General features: G+C 36.3%; 2 protein-coding genes and 1 long non-coding RNA gene across 5 annotated transcripts in view; 2 read left to right on the forward strand and 1 right to left on the reverse strand.

Annotated features, from left to right (window-relative positions):
* Positions 1-2,418: 2,418 nt before the first annotated feature.
* On the forward strand, positions 2,419-3,278 carry LOC309487301. Its single transcript, XR_014201819.1, has 2 exons — positions 2,419-2,665; positions 3,094-3,278. It is a non-coding gene; the product is annotated as an uncharacterized lncRNA (long non-coding RNA).
* An 8,184-nt stretch (positions 3,279-11,462) lies between these two features.
* gins1 (GINS complex subunit 1 (Psf1 homolog)) lies at positions 11,463-15,807 on the forward strand. Its single transcript, XM_082153505.1, has 7 exons — positions 11,463-11,647; positions 11,795-11,859; positions 12,741-12,839; positions 12,926-13,016; positions 13,108-13,224; positions 15,064-15,138; positions 15,232-15,807. Exons 1-7 carry the CDS (start codon positions 11,573-11,575, stop codon positions 15,298-15,300), a joined length of 591 nt encoding a protein of 196 aa, XP_082009631.1. The 5' UTR covers positions 11,463-11,572; the 3' UTR covers positions 15,301-15,807.
* The window catches only part of ninl (ninein-like), a 29,239-nt gene continuing 27,184 nt past the window's right edge, over positions 15,404-17,458 (reverse strand). For all 3 annotated transcript variants that reach the window (XM_082153277.1, XM_082153276.1, XM_082153278.1), the window contains 2 exons: positions 17,307-17,420; positions 15,404-16,252 (listed from right to left, as the gene is read on the reverse strand). In XM_082153277.1, the coding sequence (XP_082009403.1) occupies positions 16,061-16,252; positions 17,307-17,420 (306 nt within the window). In that variant the 3' untranslated portion in view covers positions 15,404-16,060. The remainder of the gene's footprint in view (positions 16,253-17,306; positions 17,421-17,458) is intronic.

Consider the following 17,458-nt stretch of genomic DNA (forward strand, 5'->3'; position numbering starts at 1 on the left):
GTTTTCCATACTATGGAAGTCAATGCGGTCCATCAACTCGTTCTCATCGACATTCTTCAAAATATCTTCTTTTGTGTTCAGCAGAAGAAAGAAACTCATACAGGTTTAGAACAACTTGAGGGTGAGATTTCTTGGGTGAACTATCCCTTTAAGTACACTTTTAAAAATGCACTTTGTAATAATGTCAAAATAAAGTACATTTTAAATCATTATGTATAATAATCTTTTGTCATGTTTTAAAGTAGTACACTTATTTTCATGTCTTGATTAACATATAAAGCACATGTAAAGTACTTGATCATAATTTTAACTGTAGTGTGTTATTCGAAATTCCATTTAAAGTTATTATATTTTAAGTTAATACACTTCATTGTTTCAAATGTATAATTACAATACATAAGCGTCAAAATAAATGACATTAAAGTATATTTTAGTTTATAATAATTGCTTGTCAGTACAGTACAAAGACAGTAGATACTTATGTGGGTATAAAAAGCACTCTAAAGTGTGTATATATATATATATATATATATATATATATATATATATATATATATATATATATATATATATATATATATATATATATATACACACACACACACACACACACACACACACACATATGAGTGACAGCCTAAATACTGGCATATTGTCATCTTCCAAACTAGTAAAATGCCAACATCAAGATCTATTGTGGCTATCCATCCGGTAAAGTCTCTTCAGAGTAGTTGGCCTCACCCATTTGTCCTACAATGCAGCAGACACCTTTCATAAACCAGTACTTGCACAGGCATCTCACAAAGACAAGAATACCTTGAGGGCATTTTCAAATAGGATTATCTTGGGCTTGAGAACCAATTACTAGAAAGCCATTTAGGCATCTCATAGTAGAAATTACAGCCTACGCCTAAATTGTTTTACTTTTGTTTAATAATGTCAGTTTGCTAATAATTAGTGTTATATGCGTGTACACCTTCTTTATGGCACTTACAATAACAAAGACATAATAATTAAGCCATTCATCTTCATTCATTAGGCCTATACCTGATTTAAGCCTGCTGACGTCTAATAAGAATGAGTCCCATGTGCAAGAATTAAAACATTTTATAAACTATGAGTGATAAACTATAATTTGTTTATGAATCACAAGCATCTGGTGTGTATGTTTTTTTAAATTAATTTTTAAAAATACGCAGGAAGTCCAGAGAGATAGCCTATAGAAAGAGAGCACGTGTGCTTAATGCACTCTGCTGCCATCTACTGGTAAGGAGAGTTAATGACACTCTGTCTGTGTGCTTTACTGGTCATTCCTCCAGTCTCCCATATAGAGTTGAGCATGTTGTGAGCGTTTCATATACTAACTTTTCAAATATCTGCAAGTTTGTAATACTGTAATTATAGGAATTATCCAGCAGTTTGACATTGATTGATTCTTTAGAAATAACACTCTTCAACGAACAATGCATTCTCATAAAGTATACATTTTCAAGTAGGCCTACTTATCTACCTATTACTTAGTTTGGTTTTAGTAATATTTTTTTTAAATGTTTTTGAAATAAATATTTTCTGCTATCCAAGGCTGTATATTTTACAAGACTGTATAATACAGTAAAATTAGTAATACTGTGAAATATTATTACAATTTAAAGTAGGCCTATACCTCTTTTATGTAATTTTAACAAAAGTGTTTTATTCAATATCACATCAATATTAGATTTAAAGTTACACAAGAAATGACATTAAAGTTTACTATATACACTCTAAAAACTCCTGGGTTATTTCTTCAACCCATTTTCTGGGTTATTTGTGTTGGGTTAAAATTATGGGTTATTTTTTCAGAGAGTAACCATTTTCTGGGTTATAGGGCTAATATTTTGACCCAATTCATGGGTTGTTTGGGTTTCTGGGTTATTTTTCAAAGAGTAACCCATGTTCTGGGTTATAGGGTTGGCTCTCTCTCTCTCTCTCTCTCTCTCTCTCGCAGTTGTTCTGGAATTTTCTCACAACAGTCGTTTGAAATAACCGTAGCTTCGCGCTCGATCCGTTTTGGCCTGTGCTTCATCGGTGCAACTTCATCTATATTCAAGGTAAGAGAGTATTTTCAGTGTTGATGTAATGTTAACTTTTCTGTGTCCATGTCCCTGTTGCTAGTTTAGTACCATTTGCTAAAAAAAATAAAATAAAAAAATACGTTGCTACGTTTAGACTAGCGTTATTAGCCGTGGTAATTCTGTGGTTGGCATGTAGCCGCGGCTATCACGACAACATCTAGGTCTAGGACAACGTTACTGCTACACTCATTGAGAATAATGTGTTCGAAAGACGCGGCGCTGTGCTTCGCGTCCGGTGTGCGTGAGCGATACCTCGAGTTGTCCTAAACGCGACGCGGCGCTTCTCGTCCGGTGTGCGAGCCCCATAGCTGCGGCTACAGAGCGCCGAGGCAACACAATAGTTGAGTTATGTTTACCAGCTGTGCCGTGCTTATCATATTATACAGTGCTCTACTGGCTGAAGTAGTGAGAGTTAAAGAAGCGGGTCAAGTCTTCAAATTGTTGCTAACCTCTATATTGCTATGTTTTCTCCAGGTCATTTTGAATGGACAGTTTTGTCGCTGATAAGCTAACTGAGTGGCAGCTGTCTGAGCTGACAGAGAATTTTAGAGGTGAGCATTTTACTCTTATTGCCCTTATATCATCTCTCTATACCTACATTTTTTTTTTTTTAAATAAGACTTAAATGTGTCTGTGCAAGATTTTGTGAAAGTCACAACTTCTTCAACAGTGGGGTATGTACAACCCTAAAAGATTATTGTGCCTTGTCTTTAAGCTGTTATACATAAGAATGGGCTGTCATTACACTTTTTATGAAAGAAAATATGTCATTCACACAAAATGGGTAATGTTAATGCTGCAAAAGAACCACATTAGTTAACTAGCAATTTGGGCAAAAAATTTAAATAAAAAAAATGCCACTGCATTACCTTAAAAGTGATTATTTGTTAGCTTGATAATGAAAGAGTGTCTGGTGAGTGGTTCACAATTGTCTCGACTTATTAACAATACTCATGTTGTCTTGTTTTCTGTCTTTCAGATGAAGACATAGATGAGGAGGCATTTCTTCTCTTTGATGAGGACACTATCAAAAATCTTGTCCCCAAAGTTGGCCCCAGGCTTAAATTCCTGAGGCTCTTCTGAGAATTGTTGTTTATTTTTCTATTTTTTATTTCTAATATTGTTATTACAGTGTGACCTAAAATAAATATGAAAATAAACATGTCCAAGTGTGTGTTTTTTCTTATAGATTTTTATTTAATGCAATAAAAATGTAAAAGTGCTTGAAGTGTGTAATATAATGTAAAACAAAGTTTTATTTTCTGAAATAAGGCATACTGGGATAGTGACCCAAGTTAGGTTATTTTTGACCCAACTCCTGGGTTAAAAAGGGACCAACTAATTTTTGGGTTATTTCTACCCAGATGTTGGGTTTTTTAAACCCAACATTTGGGTCAGGTATTTAACCCATAATTTGGGTCAAAAAGCATAACCCAATTTTCTGAGTTGAAATAACCCATAAATTAGTTGGTCCCTTTTTAACCCAGGAGTTGGGTCAAAAATAACCCATTATGGGTTATTTTTGACCCAGGAGTTTTTAGAGTGTACATGCATTAAATTTAATTTCAAAGACAATAGAAGTCATTATGAAATTACATATAAGACCTCCTTAAGTGGGTCTAAAAGCACTCTAAAGTTCAGTTTAAATACAGAATTGGTAACACTTTACAATAAGGTCTCAATTGTTAACATTAGTTAATGTATTAACTAACATGAACTAACAATGAGGAATACATGTCTCACAACATTTATTAATCTTTGTTCATGTTAGTTAATAAAAATCCAGCTGTTCATTGTTTGTTCATGTTAGTTCACACACAGTGCATTCATTAATGTTAACAAATACAACTTTTGATTTTAATAATGTATTAGTAAATGCTGAAAATAACTAAGATTAATAAATGCTGTAGAAGTGTTGTTCATAGTTAGTTCATGTTAACTAACAAGGAAAGCGCTCGGTTGGATAACATTTTGAGAATTTGAGTTTTAGTTGATTTTGCTTGAAGAAACTAAATTGTTCTTTTGTTTCAGAAGTGGCTGCTGGTTTGTCGGAGTAGAAACCCTATGCTGGAATCATTGTTTCAATCCAACAACATTTTTATGATTTCTAGGACATTTCAGCAGACAAACAACTTATCCATGCATTCAATTACAGGCCAACCAGATGGACCCGATTTCTAATCCATGGAAATATTGAAAAAGTTGAAGTTGGAAAACTGGTGGGCGGACACTGCACTCAGACAGCCTATAACATGAGAGCAGATGAAACTCACACGATCTCAATATTTCAGACAAGCCGAAACTAGACATGATCCTCGCAATTACCGAATGTATGGCTGCATGTTGAATGATTAAATCATACCTCCAAATGTTTTGGCAGAAGACGTACATCATATAGTCTTGTGAAGTATTTAGTTCGAGTTAATGGCCTTCCACAGCAGACACCGCTCAGATCGAAACATCTGTCATCAGAGTGGAAATTCACACAGACAGTAAACAGCACATCACACAAGGTCGCAATACCTGTCAATGGCTTCACACGCAGCTTTCACTTGATTAAATAAAGCCTTATTTAATCTAGTCCATTCTATTCTATTTTTTCACCTACTCATTCTTTATTATTATTATATATTTACATAATTGTATATTTACATGTATTCCAGCACTGCTCGCTCTGTTCGTTCTCTCAACTAACTTTATAGTGCATCCTGGCATGCTTTAAAAAAATATATATGATTGTATACTGTATATACACTCTCACTGCCAAAAAAATAAAGTCGCTGTTTGGATTTAAATAGGCAAATTCTTAAGAGTCTTTCACTGAATCATTATTATACCATTTCTTGCATGTTATATGTTTACAGTTCCTCTAACCATAACTGATGGAGTGCGTAGCTTTTCATTTCTTAAACAACCATGTAGGAAGATGTTTCATGGCCATATTCCAGGATGACAATGACAAGATTTATCAGGCTCAAATTGTGAAAGAATGGTTGTGAGGAGCATGAAGAATCATGAACTGGCACCTCTGAGTCCAGATCTTAAATTCATTGAAAGTCTTTGGGATGTGCTGGAGGAGACTTTACAGAGTGCTGGACTCTTGCATTCTCAATACAAAATCTTAAGCAAAAATTGATGCACCTCTTTATGGAAATAACATCACAACATTTTGACTTCTGCAAACCGCATAATTGGACATTACAAAACATTTTCTCCCAAATAGCATTTGCAAAATATTATTTGAGGGTGAGAAGACTTTTGAGAAATTCTGCAATATAATGTATGATACAGGGATGTAAAACAGAACAATTAGAGATCTATTCAATTCTCAACAACACAGTGGAATTTTACTCCTATTAAATGCCATAAGCTTTATTGGCTCTTTAGGAAAGTTCCCTGTACTTTTATAAAGGCTACTGTACCTTATCCCAAACATTACGTATTACACAATGCCATAAATACCAACGATCAAGCACTGTCATGCATATGTGCACGCAACTGGCTGAATCATTTTTAGCAAGATACCAGGACACCAGAGAGTTGTCTACCACTGGTTCAAACAGACAGCAGGTTTCTTTTGAAATCAGCTGGAGGGGGTTAGCGGGTGGGGGTGTTAGTGACATCGCGGCTCAAGTGGCAACATTTGTGCAGTTCCAGCGGGACGGGATCGGAGGCCACAGCTGAATCTGTTCTGTTTGATCCAGTCGATGAGAAAGACTGAAGGAGCCAAAGCTGCATAGCTGAAGCTCTTTAGACGCATGCTGGTTAACTCATGGTGTGAGAAAACAAGACAAATCCCACTGAACCATTCTCTGATCCTTCTTCCTCTTTTCCATTCATCCCTTCATTCTGTTTATCTCCCTCTCCCTGTTATTTTCACTCCACTCCTTTCCCAGGTACCCGAGACAACCATCCGAGAGCCTATAAGCACTTACAGCGACAGCTTCCAAAGCCCCAAAGGTTTTATGTGATACCGCTGCTCTGACAGAGACATGTTTGGGTCCGTAAGTGGGATTTTATCTTGCCCTGAAAAATACAAACCAAGCAGAGGATGTTTGTGAGTTGTTCTATAACAAATGCGAGTGTCCACAGGTCTAATGTTGAGTGGTAGGCAGCAAACTTGAGACAAGGGGGAGGTTGAATTGTGAACTTCAGGGACCACCTGTTGTAGCACAAGACACTGATATGGCTGTGAACGGTTTCTATGGTTTTGATTTGGGCCCAGGCCGAGGGGACGGTGTCTGCTGTGGCCGCTGACAGAGAGACCGTATCTGCAGCTGTCCCTGTTAATTATACTGTTATCCCCGGTTTGGGAGGCGTCCCAATCAAACTGTGGAGTAGATACTGAGCATGACTTCATTGACTCCACGTTCACAGGGAATGATATCTCCCATTTTGCACCCCTCATAAATGCCTTTGGGTGTTATTGCATAATCTAGCTCACACCTATAAACCCTGCTGTTCCCACACTGTCAAAGACTATAGATATAGAAAGACAGTGCACTCATTTTACTATGAATGCGAGAAAGTGCAATATGGAGGAATAAGTCCCACCTTCTATATAAAAGAGCCAATCACCAATTGGTTGCTGCCTTTAGAAGCTCTGTGTTCTGAAGTTTAACTGAGATTCAGATTTCATTGGTGATTTTAAATATGAAATTTAATCGTAAGCTTGGTGAACAGCTTTGGAGAATTTGATGTTTCCTCATTTGCAGGGGATATATTATAAAAATCTGACTTTTTCCGTTTAAGTGCTATAAAAATCGGGTGCCCGGTGCATCTACCAACCCAGAAAACGTGAAGTGACAACCCAGTACTTTGTTTTGGTAAGCCTTTCTCTGCAAGCATGTCACAAAATAAGCCGATCAGATTTCGCTCCCCTTGTGACATGCGAAGGAGATCTCACTATAATATTACCGCCCTTTAATCTGCACGTTTCCACCCACAGCGACGCCATTTTTTTTCCCGCAAGTGACAACAGTATAACCAGTTCCAGAGTCATAGAGAGAGAGAGTTGCGACACTCCCATAGACCTCCGTTGTAAATAATGGCGGCGCTTTTAACCGCCTACTTCCGGGATATGAAGATCGGAATAGTTCCAAACACTGTCATTTGGGCGTTGGACACCATTCACTTACATTGCTGCGCGTCGAGTTGTTCCAGAGTTAAGTTGCCGAAATGTCGACCTCTTTTGAATTGTCAAGTGTCTATATTGTATCAGAGGCCCTTTGCGATGCTTATACTGGTCTTCATTTGTACATGCACAGCGTAATTATTTATATTTTATGTTGGTTGTTTCAACCAATTTTCAAGCACTGCCTGCTAGCTAACGTTAGTTAGCTAGCGCGACTTCGTCAGCTAAGAGTTCGGTAATGAATCGCTACCACCTTTATAGCAACTTTTATTTAATTTAATTTTTTGGGATATACTAACTTTTCATTATGTTATTATTGTCTTGAGTGAAGCGGCTTGTGAGAACAATGCTGGACCTTTAGGATTGTTATGGCCATCACCAGTCCTGTCTGTTTCATGGATCACCTGCCCCTGGTTTTTGTTTTTCTTGTTCACACACACAAGCACACATTTTTGTTGTCTGTTATTGTTTAATAAAAAATATTTTATTTGAAAACCTTCATTTGTATCAGCCATGCTTAAATTCGTTTTTAATCTGTTATAGTTTTGATAATGTGTATGGCTTAATCTTAAAATAATATTCTTAGTCTTAACATGATTATGTTTCACGTTGTGGTCCTGGGGGTGGCCACTTTCATCAGAAGAAGTGAGCTAGCTTCTAAGCGAATTCTGAACGGACCGCCACGGCAGACCTCTTTGCGTGATCACAAAGGTAGGCTAATGGCTAAATCTAAATTTATAAGCAAAATCACGGGAATCAATAGCCTAATACAGCCCAGTTGTGCTAAAATAAATATCATGAGACGTCCATCATCAGATGAATGATATGGAAAAGTTAAGTTAGAGCCGCTAAAGCCAGTGCTACTACCCATGCGAACATGAACACTAAGCTTTTCCCTCCAAAAATATAGCTTAAAACTTATCTCCAAATGCAAAACTGACATTAACAAAATGCAATAATGCAATAACAGCTGAAAAAGTACTTGGGTGTGTGTTTTATTTTATATTTACCGTTCAATAATGCAATCGCTGCTGTCTGTCCCATAGAAGAACATGACAGCCAGCGTACGTTTTGGAACTATTGGGGCTTACATGAACCACGTGACAGCCATAGCGGCGACATCAAAGAGTGTCGCAACTCTCTCTCTCCATGGCTCTGACCAGTTCTAATAGAAAAAGTTTGAACAAAGCATGCAAACTGTTCTGTCATTGGCTGCACAGACCAGCACAGAACACTATTAGACCAAGAAATGTCACAGCTGTCTAATAAAGACCTCAGGGAACTGTGTCAACTTGTGTAAACGTTAAACATGACGGTGCAAGTCGATGAGATGAATCAATGTAACTCCACAACAACTACATGTATCCACTAACCATTCAGAAACGTCCAGGTGCGTCTAAAAGTTGCAACCTATTCCTGAGTCTCTCCGTAAGGCTGCACTCCGCTACTGGTTATTTCTGAGATTTTGGATGAGTGAGATTTTTCAAGTGTTTTGTTACTGCTGGAGTATCTGAAGCTCGTGATCGGCCTCTTCTGAACGGAGGCGGAAGCAGCAGCTCATTTGCATTTAAAGGGACACACACAAAAACGGGTTTTTGTTCACACCCAAAAAGGGGCAAATTTGACAAGCTATAATGATCTGGGGGGATATTTTGAGCTGAAATTTCACAGACGCATTCTGGCGACACCATAGATTTATATTAGGCTACAACATCTTGTGAAAATGGGCATAATATGTCACCTTTAGAGATATGAACTGTACTGAAATAGCCACCAAGTGACATGACTTGCCTTACTTTGACACTGTAAAGCATGGTAAATGACCAATTCCACTTGAGCAGAGAGTGTGCCAATATAGGCACATGAGTATGGAAGCCCATTTCTGCCACATAAAATCATACTTTGGTAAATCATAATTATGACATACTAGGTAAATCATAATTATGACATAAAAATTCAGAATGACATGAAAAGTTCTAATTATGAAAAAAAAAGAGCCTAAATTATGGCACAAACAGTATCATTTATGTCATACTAAGTCATAATTATGAGAAAAAAGTCAAAATTATGAAAAAGGAGATGGAAGCCCTTCAGGTGTTTGTGAACTGGACCTCCATCTCTAAGTCTATTTCTTCTGGGAAATTGCACAACGCCACAATATCTACTGCTTTTTATTTGTTCATCGTGTACAGAATTATATTTGAAGAAAATATTATGGTTCTCCCTAAAAATGGTAAGACCTAAGATGTGATTAACCTTCTACTGCCAAAGATGGGTGTCACCAAACCGGGGGCCTGTACCATGAAGCCGGTTTAGGTGGCTAGCCAGCTATGTTTCAGTTAAGTTTCCGCCAACCCTGGGTTTTAGGTACTATGAAAGTAGCTTGGCTTGAATCGGTGTTCGTTGCCATGGTATCTTACGCTGCACGGCTAACCTGCTCCGGGGCAGGTTATGTTCTGGATTCAAGATCTCAGACTGAAGTTTGACCAATCAGCTGAGAGCAAAGAAACATAGGTGACGTAACTTATTCCCAGTGTCTGTTGCAATGACTTCACCTTTTCTTCCAAATCCTGTGACATCTCAGGGCAAATTGTTTGACGAGCACTTCGTAGAGAAAGAGTTTTTAGCCAGACAAAATCCCCTTGCCTTTCCTGATAGTTGAAAGATACAGATTTTCCGCGGAAGGAATGTCTTATCTTTACGAACTTCTTGAGCCGCACATAAAGAATTTAACACATCGAATTCATGCACTTACTGTACCGCAAATATTGCGTTACGTTTTTTTTTTTGTTGCAAGTGGTACATTCCTGCACGGTGGGTGACGCACAGAAGCTCGGGGAAAACACGGTTTGTCGAACCATTCGTAAGGTGGTCCTCACTCTGCAGGAGTAGCCTACATGAATAGTTTCATTAATAGTGTTCCCCGGACATTTATCGGCCATGTCCATAAAAGAGGGCTTTTATAAAATTGCCGGTAAGATATATTGATAGGGTGGCATCACATGAACACATTTTTTTTTTTTTTTTTAAAAAGCAAATTGCACAAATGTACTATACAATATAATACATGTTAAGAATTATTTAAAATCTTTATTATTATTCTGTTAATCTTATGATAGGATTCCCTAGCTTTCTTAGTAGTACAAATACGTTCTATATTTATGTAAAATTATGTATGTAGCCTATGTGTAATATAGCCTATAGCCTATTTTTATAATAGGCCTATATAAAAAATGTGCATGTATCATTTTTTATATATTATAAAAATAGGCTATAGGCTATATTACACATATAGGCTACACATACATAGGCCTACATAATTTTACATAAATATAGAACGTATTTGTTTAACTTACACATTAACAATCAGCAATCTTTCTCCAACAGTCTTCTCTTGCTTTGGCAGCAGAGACCGTATTGTTTCGAGTTCGAAATACATATTTAAATTCATAATTCTGAATGATTATCTCTTGCTCCTCCGCGGGAAAATAAATCGCTCACGCTCTACTACCCGCGATTGGTTGTTCAGTGTCGACGTCACTCTTTTATGTGCACGCGCGCGTGGAGTAATCATAGCTTGAGGATCAAAGCCTGAGTTGACAGAGAAAGTTGATGAGCTGCATCATGGTACCAATAAAGCCTGATTGCATCGGTTTGGTTTTGTCAACTCAAAACTAATCCTGTAACCCCGAGTTTGTTCAGCTACCTTCATGGTACAGGCCCCAGAGGTGTTCAGAGGGATGACCTGTGAACTGTGTTTGTTTATGTGACCTTTTCACCTCTAGATGGCAGCATGTACTTGATTACTTATACTTAGTCATGTTATGAAGTAATAATACAAGAATCTGTAATAATCAAATGCTTTAAAAAAAAAAAAACCTAAAAAATACAATGTGCTACTAAGTTTCCTGAAATCAATATATTTTTAAACATATATAATAATATGATGTTGTCTGGTATAAGGTCACAAAGTTATCAGAAAGTGGCCTAGGCATTGAACTGTTTTTTGCTTTTAGGTCCCTTATAACATTCATACTTTAGTGTTGTATCTTCATGCACACAACGACGCATGTCTTGTTCTTGAAAATAATAACTAAACCGGTTCTTTGAAACGAACTGTTCGAAAGAACCGATTCTCGGACATGACATGAGTCCCGTCACTATCTGAAAATGTCCTTTTTGACTCTCCGTAGTAACTTTAAGGCTCACGTGATCATAACAACAAAAAATTACCGCGAAAACTGTCTTTGCCTACATTGGAAATTTACTAGCTCAGACTTTATTCTAGAAATATCCACATATTTTTGGTACAAACACATTCATAATGTTCTGCGAAAAATCAGTCGAACTTATAAGAGAACTACATCGGATGGGAGATGGTCAGCTGCCCGCGTTTAATGTAAGTAAAGCGTTTCGTACAGTTTTATAATAGAAAACTGTAACTTAGCTGCCATAGTTTCAGCAGGTAACTTAACGTCAGTAACAGTCGCGATGTCATTAACATGTCAAAGTGGAATCATATCGGTTTGTCCTGGATTTTCCTCAGGAAGACAGTATTCGCCAAGTCCTGGAGGAAATGAAGGCTCTGTATGAACAGAATCAGAGTGATGTGTAAGTCTGTGCTCAGCTCTCACCGTCGACACTAATGCTTTCTGTGTTTGATTAACGTTAGCAAACGACAGGGGCTCCAAATGCAATGCTGTTTTTGTTAACTAAAACCATCCAGAAAAAAATAATTCAGCCAAATATGTTTTATGATTCTAAGACATAAACGGTATTTCATATCAAACGTCATACTAAGGCATAATTGTGAGAGAAAAGTTTATTTTTTTTATATTTTGTCATAATTTTGACTTTTATCTCATAATTGACGTCATAATTTCATATTTTATCAGATAATTATTACTTAAGTATTACTCAAGTATTTAAATGTTGACATAATCATTACATTTTTTGTCAAGACTTAAGACTCTTCATCTCAAGATGACTTTGTAAGTTAGTATGTCATAATATTGACTTTCTCATAATGACTTTTAGCTCATAGATTAGATTTTTTTTAATCATAATTTTGACATCATAATTTGTCTTTTTTTTTTCATTGTTTTTTATTTTATAATTATGACTGTCAATTTTAGAGTTTGTATATTGTAGTTATGATTTTGTATCTCATCATTATGAATTAGTATCTCATACTGCCGACTGTCAAAGCTGTTAAAGTCATTTTCTTATATGAAGTAAAACCGAAACCTTTAGAAAATGAGTATGGTTGCCTTGGCAAAACAAAATACTTTTTCTAATACTGAAAAATAAATGTAAGCTTAATAAATAAAATATATAGTAAATAATAAAAATGAAAAAAGTACATAAAATTACTACAACTTAATAAAAAAAAAATATATATAAAAATAAAACCTTATTCAAAATATTAATAAATACTGTATGATTTGGTCTAAAAAGCCAGTATACTCCATATAAACCTGTTTTTTAAATAGGAATGAGGCAAAGACCGAGGGCAAGAGTGAGCTGATACCAAGCATCAAGTTCCGCCACTGCTGTCTACTGAGGAACCAGCGCTGTATCTCCGCATACCTGTGAGGGATTCACTGTTATCCATCGTCTGGTTCACTCTTCAGAAGTTGGCAAGTGTGATCAAACATGTCTCTCTTTCTTCCCACAGTTATGATCGCCTCCTGCGAATCCGTGCTCTCAGATGGGAGTACGGCAGTGTACTGCCCACAGCCATTAGGTTTCATATGTGTGCTGAAGAGGTGGGCCTGAATTTCTTCTGAGTAACAAATATTAAATGCCACTTGTTTCTTCTTGGTGACTGACATGTTAATTCGAATGCTTCTAAATCAGATGGAGTGGTTCAATCAGTATAAAAAATCCTTGGCGACCTATATGAGATCAATTGGGGGAGAGGAAGGTTTGGACATAACACAGGATATGAAGCCCCCTAAGAGTTTATACATTGAGGTGAGTGCAGTGTTATTTTAGTATCACTTACATAGGCCTGGTTTCACAGACAAGTCTTAAATTAAGCCTTAGTTCAATTAGGACATTTAAGTAGATTTTATAAACATGCATTGGAAGAAAACATTACTGATGTGCACCTTTAGACAAAACAATGGCACTGATATATTTTAAGATATGTCAGTCCAAGTTACTTTCATTTAAAACAGCTCAAACGTGCATTTTAGTCTGGGACTAGGCTTAAGCCTAGAATGTGAAACTGGGGGATAATGTTGTATTCATATTTTAATTTTATAGTTTTAGTAAATTAGCATTTGTAATTTTCTATATTTTTTATTATATTTTTTCATATTAAATATGTATATACAGCTTTTATTGTACTAGTTTTAATTATTTTAGTACAATCAAGTTAAACTAAATTAAAAGTACACCTTCTAGCGGTTAAAAAACAAAACTGTGCATTTTGAGAAAGAACATTGTTTTGGTTGTGATTTGGCACTGTGTGGGTGAATGTGTTTTTCTCATAACTAAAAAAAACAAATCTACAGCTGAATTCTCAATGTAATGGGTAAAAAACATACATATACATAGTATATAGATGTTTTTTTCCCATTACATTAATAATTCAGTGGTGATCTCTTTTTTTAAATATAAGTTCTGGGCCCGTATCCCTAAAGATTCTGAGAATCCTCTCAGAGAGCTCCTAACTTAACCTAAAAATTCCTTGCCAGGAGTTTTAGCTTAGAAGTGATTCCAGAACATTTTCAGTGAACTCTGAGCAAGGAATGGATGGAAAATCCTATCTTAGTGAGGAGGTGTGGTTGACCCCGTTGCTAGGTATGAGTCATCATTTCAAAAGCCGTGATTGGTTGATCCTACACGTTTGATGAAAATGAACTTTTGGTGATAATGAGCAAAGGATGTACCCTCAAATCAATAAACATAATTATACACTCTAATCTTATGCAGACTGTAATTGTAAATAATATTTCACATTCAAGAAAATATCTGGAAAATGAATAGTAAGCTGTAGGGGTTATAGCCTAACATTAGAATCTAAAATATGTGAAAACTTAAGCTCATTACACCCTGTTCAAATAATGATTCATGTCTTATTTGCTCATATTAATATCCTAGCTGGCATATTTTGTACTTTCACTCCCATATGGACCCCATTGAAAACAAGATGGCCTATCTCAAGGGGCTGTCCTTAATGAAGTAGAAATTGCAACGTTACAACTCAGTGTGGTCTTAACGAGGGTAACACGGCTCAGCTTTTATCAATGTCTGTGATTGCTGGCTGGTCTATTTATGAAGGCTTGTTAACAAATATCCTACAAACACAGAAAATGGAGAAAAAAAGGTTTTGTGCAGCTGCTTAGGGGAACTCCTAAGCCACTAAAAGTCCTCTTCCCTGCTCTTAGCAGATCTCGCCTTAGGAGCCCTTTTAAGCGCTAGGAATCTTGAGGAATAGCTTTTATATTAACTGGGATTTTCGTGTCACTTTTAGGGGAAATTCTAAGAAAACGTCATGACTCTGAGAATTTTCTTCGAATTTGGCCGCTAGGAGCCACTTTTTGCACAAAAAATTCTTTAGGGATACGGGCCCTGAAGTATTCATACGTTAAAATTGACATTACAGCAATCAGAATGTGCTTAAAGTAAGTAAAAAATATATAATTATTCTAACATAGGCTTGCTTTCTTTTATGAAAAATAAATGTATTTTGGGACAAAAATGTAATAAAGTAACCGAATGGTTTTTGTGTGTGTGAAATTTACCTATTTACCTAAACACACAGGAACTTTATTAGCACTGATGTATCTGTTCCTTCATATTCAGGTGCGGTGTCTTAAAGACCATGGAGAGTTTGAAATAGATGATGGCACTGTGATTCTGTTGAAGAAAAATAGCCAGGTAACTATTCTTCAGAGCATGGTTAAATCACACTAGAAGGACTGCTTGTTTGTTTATATTGCTTAAGGTGTTTCACCCTTTCTCTCTTCACAGCACTTCTTACCCAGATGGAAATGTGAGCAGCTCATTCGGCAGGGCGTATTAGAGCATGTCATCTCCTAAGAATAAGCAGTTGATTGTGGATACTCGCATCTTTTCTTCACTTTAACAATTGAAATGTTATAAAAGTACATGTGATTGATCCAATCAGAAAGCAACATATATATATACACAGGTAAAACTTTACTTGCTCACATTCCTTGCAGTGGGAAATAGTACATGATGCATTTACAACACAGTGGTGTCACAATTATCTCCCAAAAGTTAGCCAGCTCTTTTAAACAAGGTGTACATCAATTGTAACACTTAGAATAATTTATATCCACGTGGACATTAGTGCATCATGATTGAAAATTGTGCAATTACAATATAGTATTTGTATAGAAAAAAAACAAACAAACTGTACATTGAGTGAATACTGTGATTTTGGTTATAAAATGGGCATTAAAACTGCAGTAAAAAGAATACATCTTATTTTACTATCAAATACTTGAAGCTAACAGATTGGCATGAACGCTTGCGGTTTGTACCCTTCATCACAGTGAACAAATAAAGGAATGTGTAAAGCTTTGTCCTTGACAAATGATCAATTCACTTGCCTCTGAAGAGACTAAAACATGACCTTAAATTAACTTTACGCTTCGTCCTCTTTATATTGTTGAAAACAGCATGATTTAAATACAAAATGCTGTTAGAGTAATTGTAAGACTTTGCATTATTTGTGCTTTTACAAAATTTCGCACCAAAATACAAAAGTGCACTAGAGGGTGGGACTTCACAGTCCAGTACAACAGGTAAAGGCTCGTAATGGAGTGAAACAAGTCTAAGCTGTGAACGATGCTGGGGCGATTTTACGTAGCAGTTTATTAAGGGCGATGACTTTCTCCTCCAGCAGGAAAGACTTCTTCTCTGCGCTCTTCTGCCTCTGCTCGGTCACCTGAAGAGCCTTCATGAGCTGAGAGTTTTCCACATACAGGTCCTTCAGCAGCAGATCTGACTTGGCATTTTTGGCCAGCTATAGGAGGGGAAGTTAGAGAGGGGAGTGTCACTATACAAAATATCAAGCTTTGGAACAGCATACTAATATATTATTTCTGTATAATATAATACTTCTATATACTAATATAAGACTTCCTAGGAAATTGTCACAAAATATCGAATAAAAATGGAAGTTGCTGCAATCGGGGAAGAAAATGTGGCTCTTTTTACTTCCATCATAAATGACTTGCGTCTCAGAGCGAGCAGACGACACGCAATAAACACTCTTGGATATCTTGCGTTCAGATGCTGGTGTTTGGGAATACAATCATGTGAGATGCTTCTTGGAGGGAATTAAACCAAATAATTCTGATGACAGACTTTGGCTCAGGCATTTCAGAATGATCAAACCAACATTGATCTGCTGTGCGATGCGATTGGTCCACTGGTTAGTCTAATTATCCAATCACATCCACTGTTGATGAAAAGTCACATGAGCTTTTTGTTGCACAGAGGGATTTATTAGGTAAATATGTTTCCATCGTAATATGGACGCTGGCTTCTTATCAGATAAAATATCCGCCTTTTATACGCATTTTTAGAATTTATTCACATCTATTATTATTTTGAAGATTAATACCCAAACATATAAACAACATGTATGTGGGGTTATGTGCAATTTTTACTTTTACAAATATTTCACATCCTAAAAATGACAGAAAAGTAGTAAGTATTAAGCAGTATTCAGTAACATGGTTTTAAAGTGCCCCATTATGCCATTTTAAAGTTCCTAATTTTGTTTTGGAGGTCTCCTGCAATAGGTTTACATGAATCCAAGGTCAAAAAAAAACTTTCTCCTCATAATATACATTGCACATCACTTAATTTCTTAAGACTGTAATTACTGACGACTTGTTTCAGGTAATTTCAGAATCGGTTTGTTCTTTCGGGATACAAATATCTCCATTTATAGTGCACATTGATCTTTGCAGATCTTTTACAATCACAAACAGCTATATTACACACTGCATGAAAGGTAATATCTGAAAAATCATAATTGGGGAACTTTAAAGCCACTTGTTTCTGGTTACCTGTTCTTTTAGCTGGTTGACTTTCTCCTGCAGCATCACACGGGTGTTTTTCAGCTTGGCTTCAACTTCATCCATACGCTCCTGCATACTCACCATCAATTTCTCGTATTGCTCCTGTTGTTTGATTTAATAGTTTGTAAATAAAATTACTT

This window comes from Leuciscus leuciscus (genome assembly GCF_965113295.1).
Source record: "Leuciscus leuciscus genome assembly, chromosome: 22".
Classification (NCBI taxonomy): domain Eukaryota; kingdom Metazoa; phylum Chordata; class Actinopteri; order Cypriniformes; family Leuciscidae; genus Leuciscus; species Leuciscus leuciscus.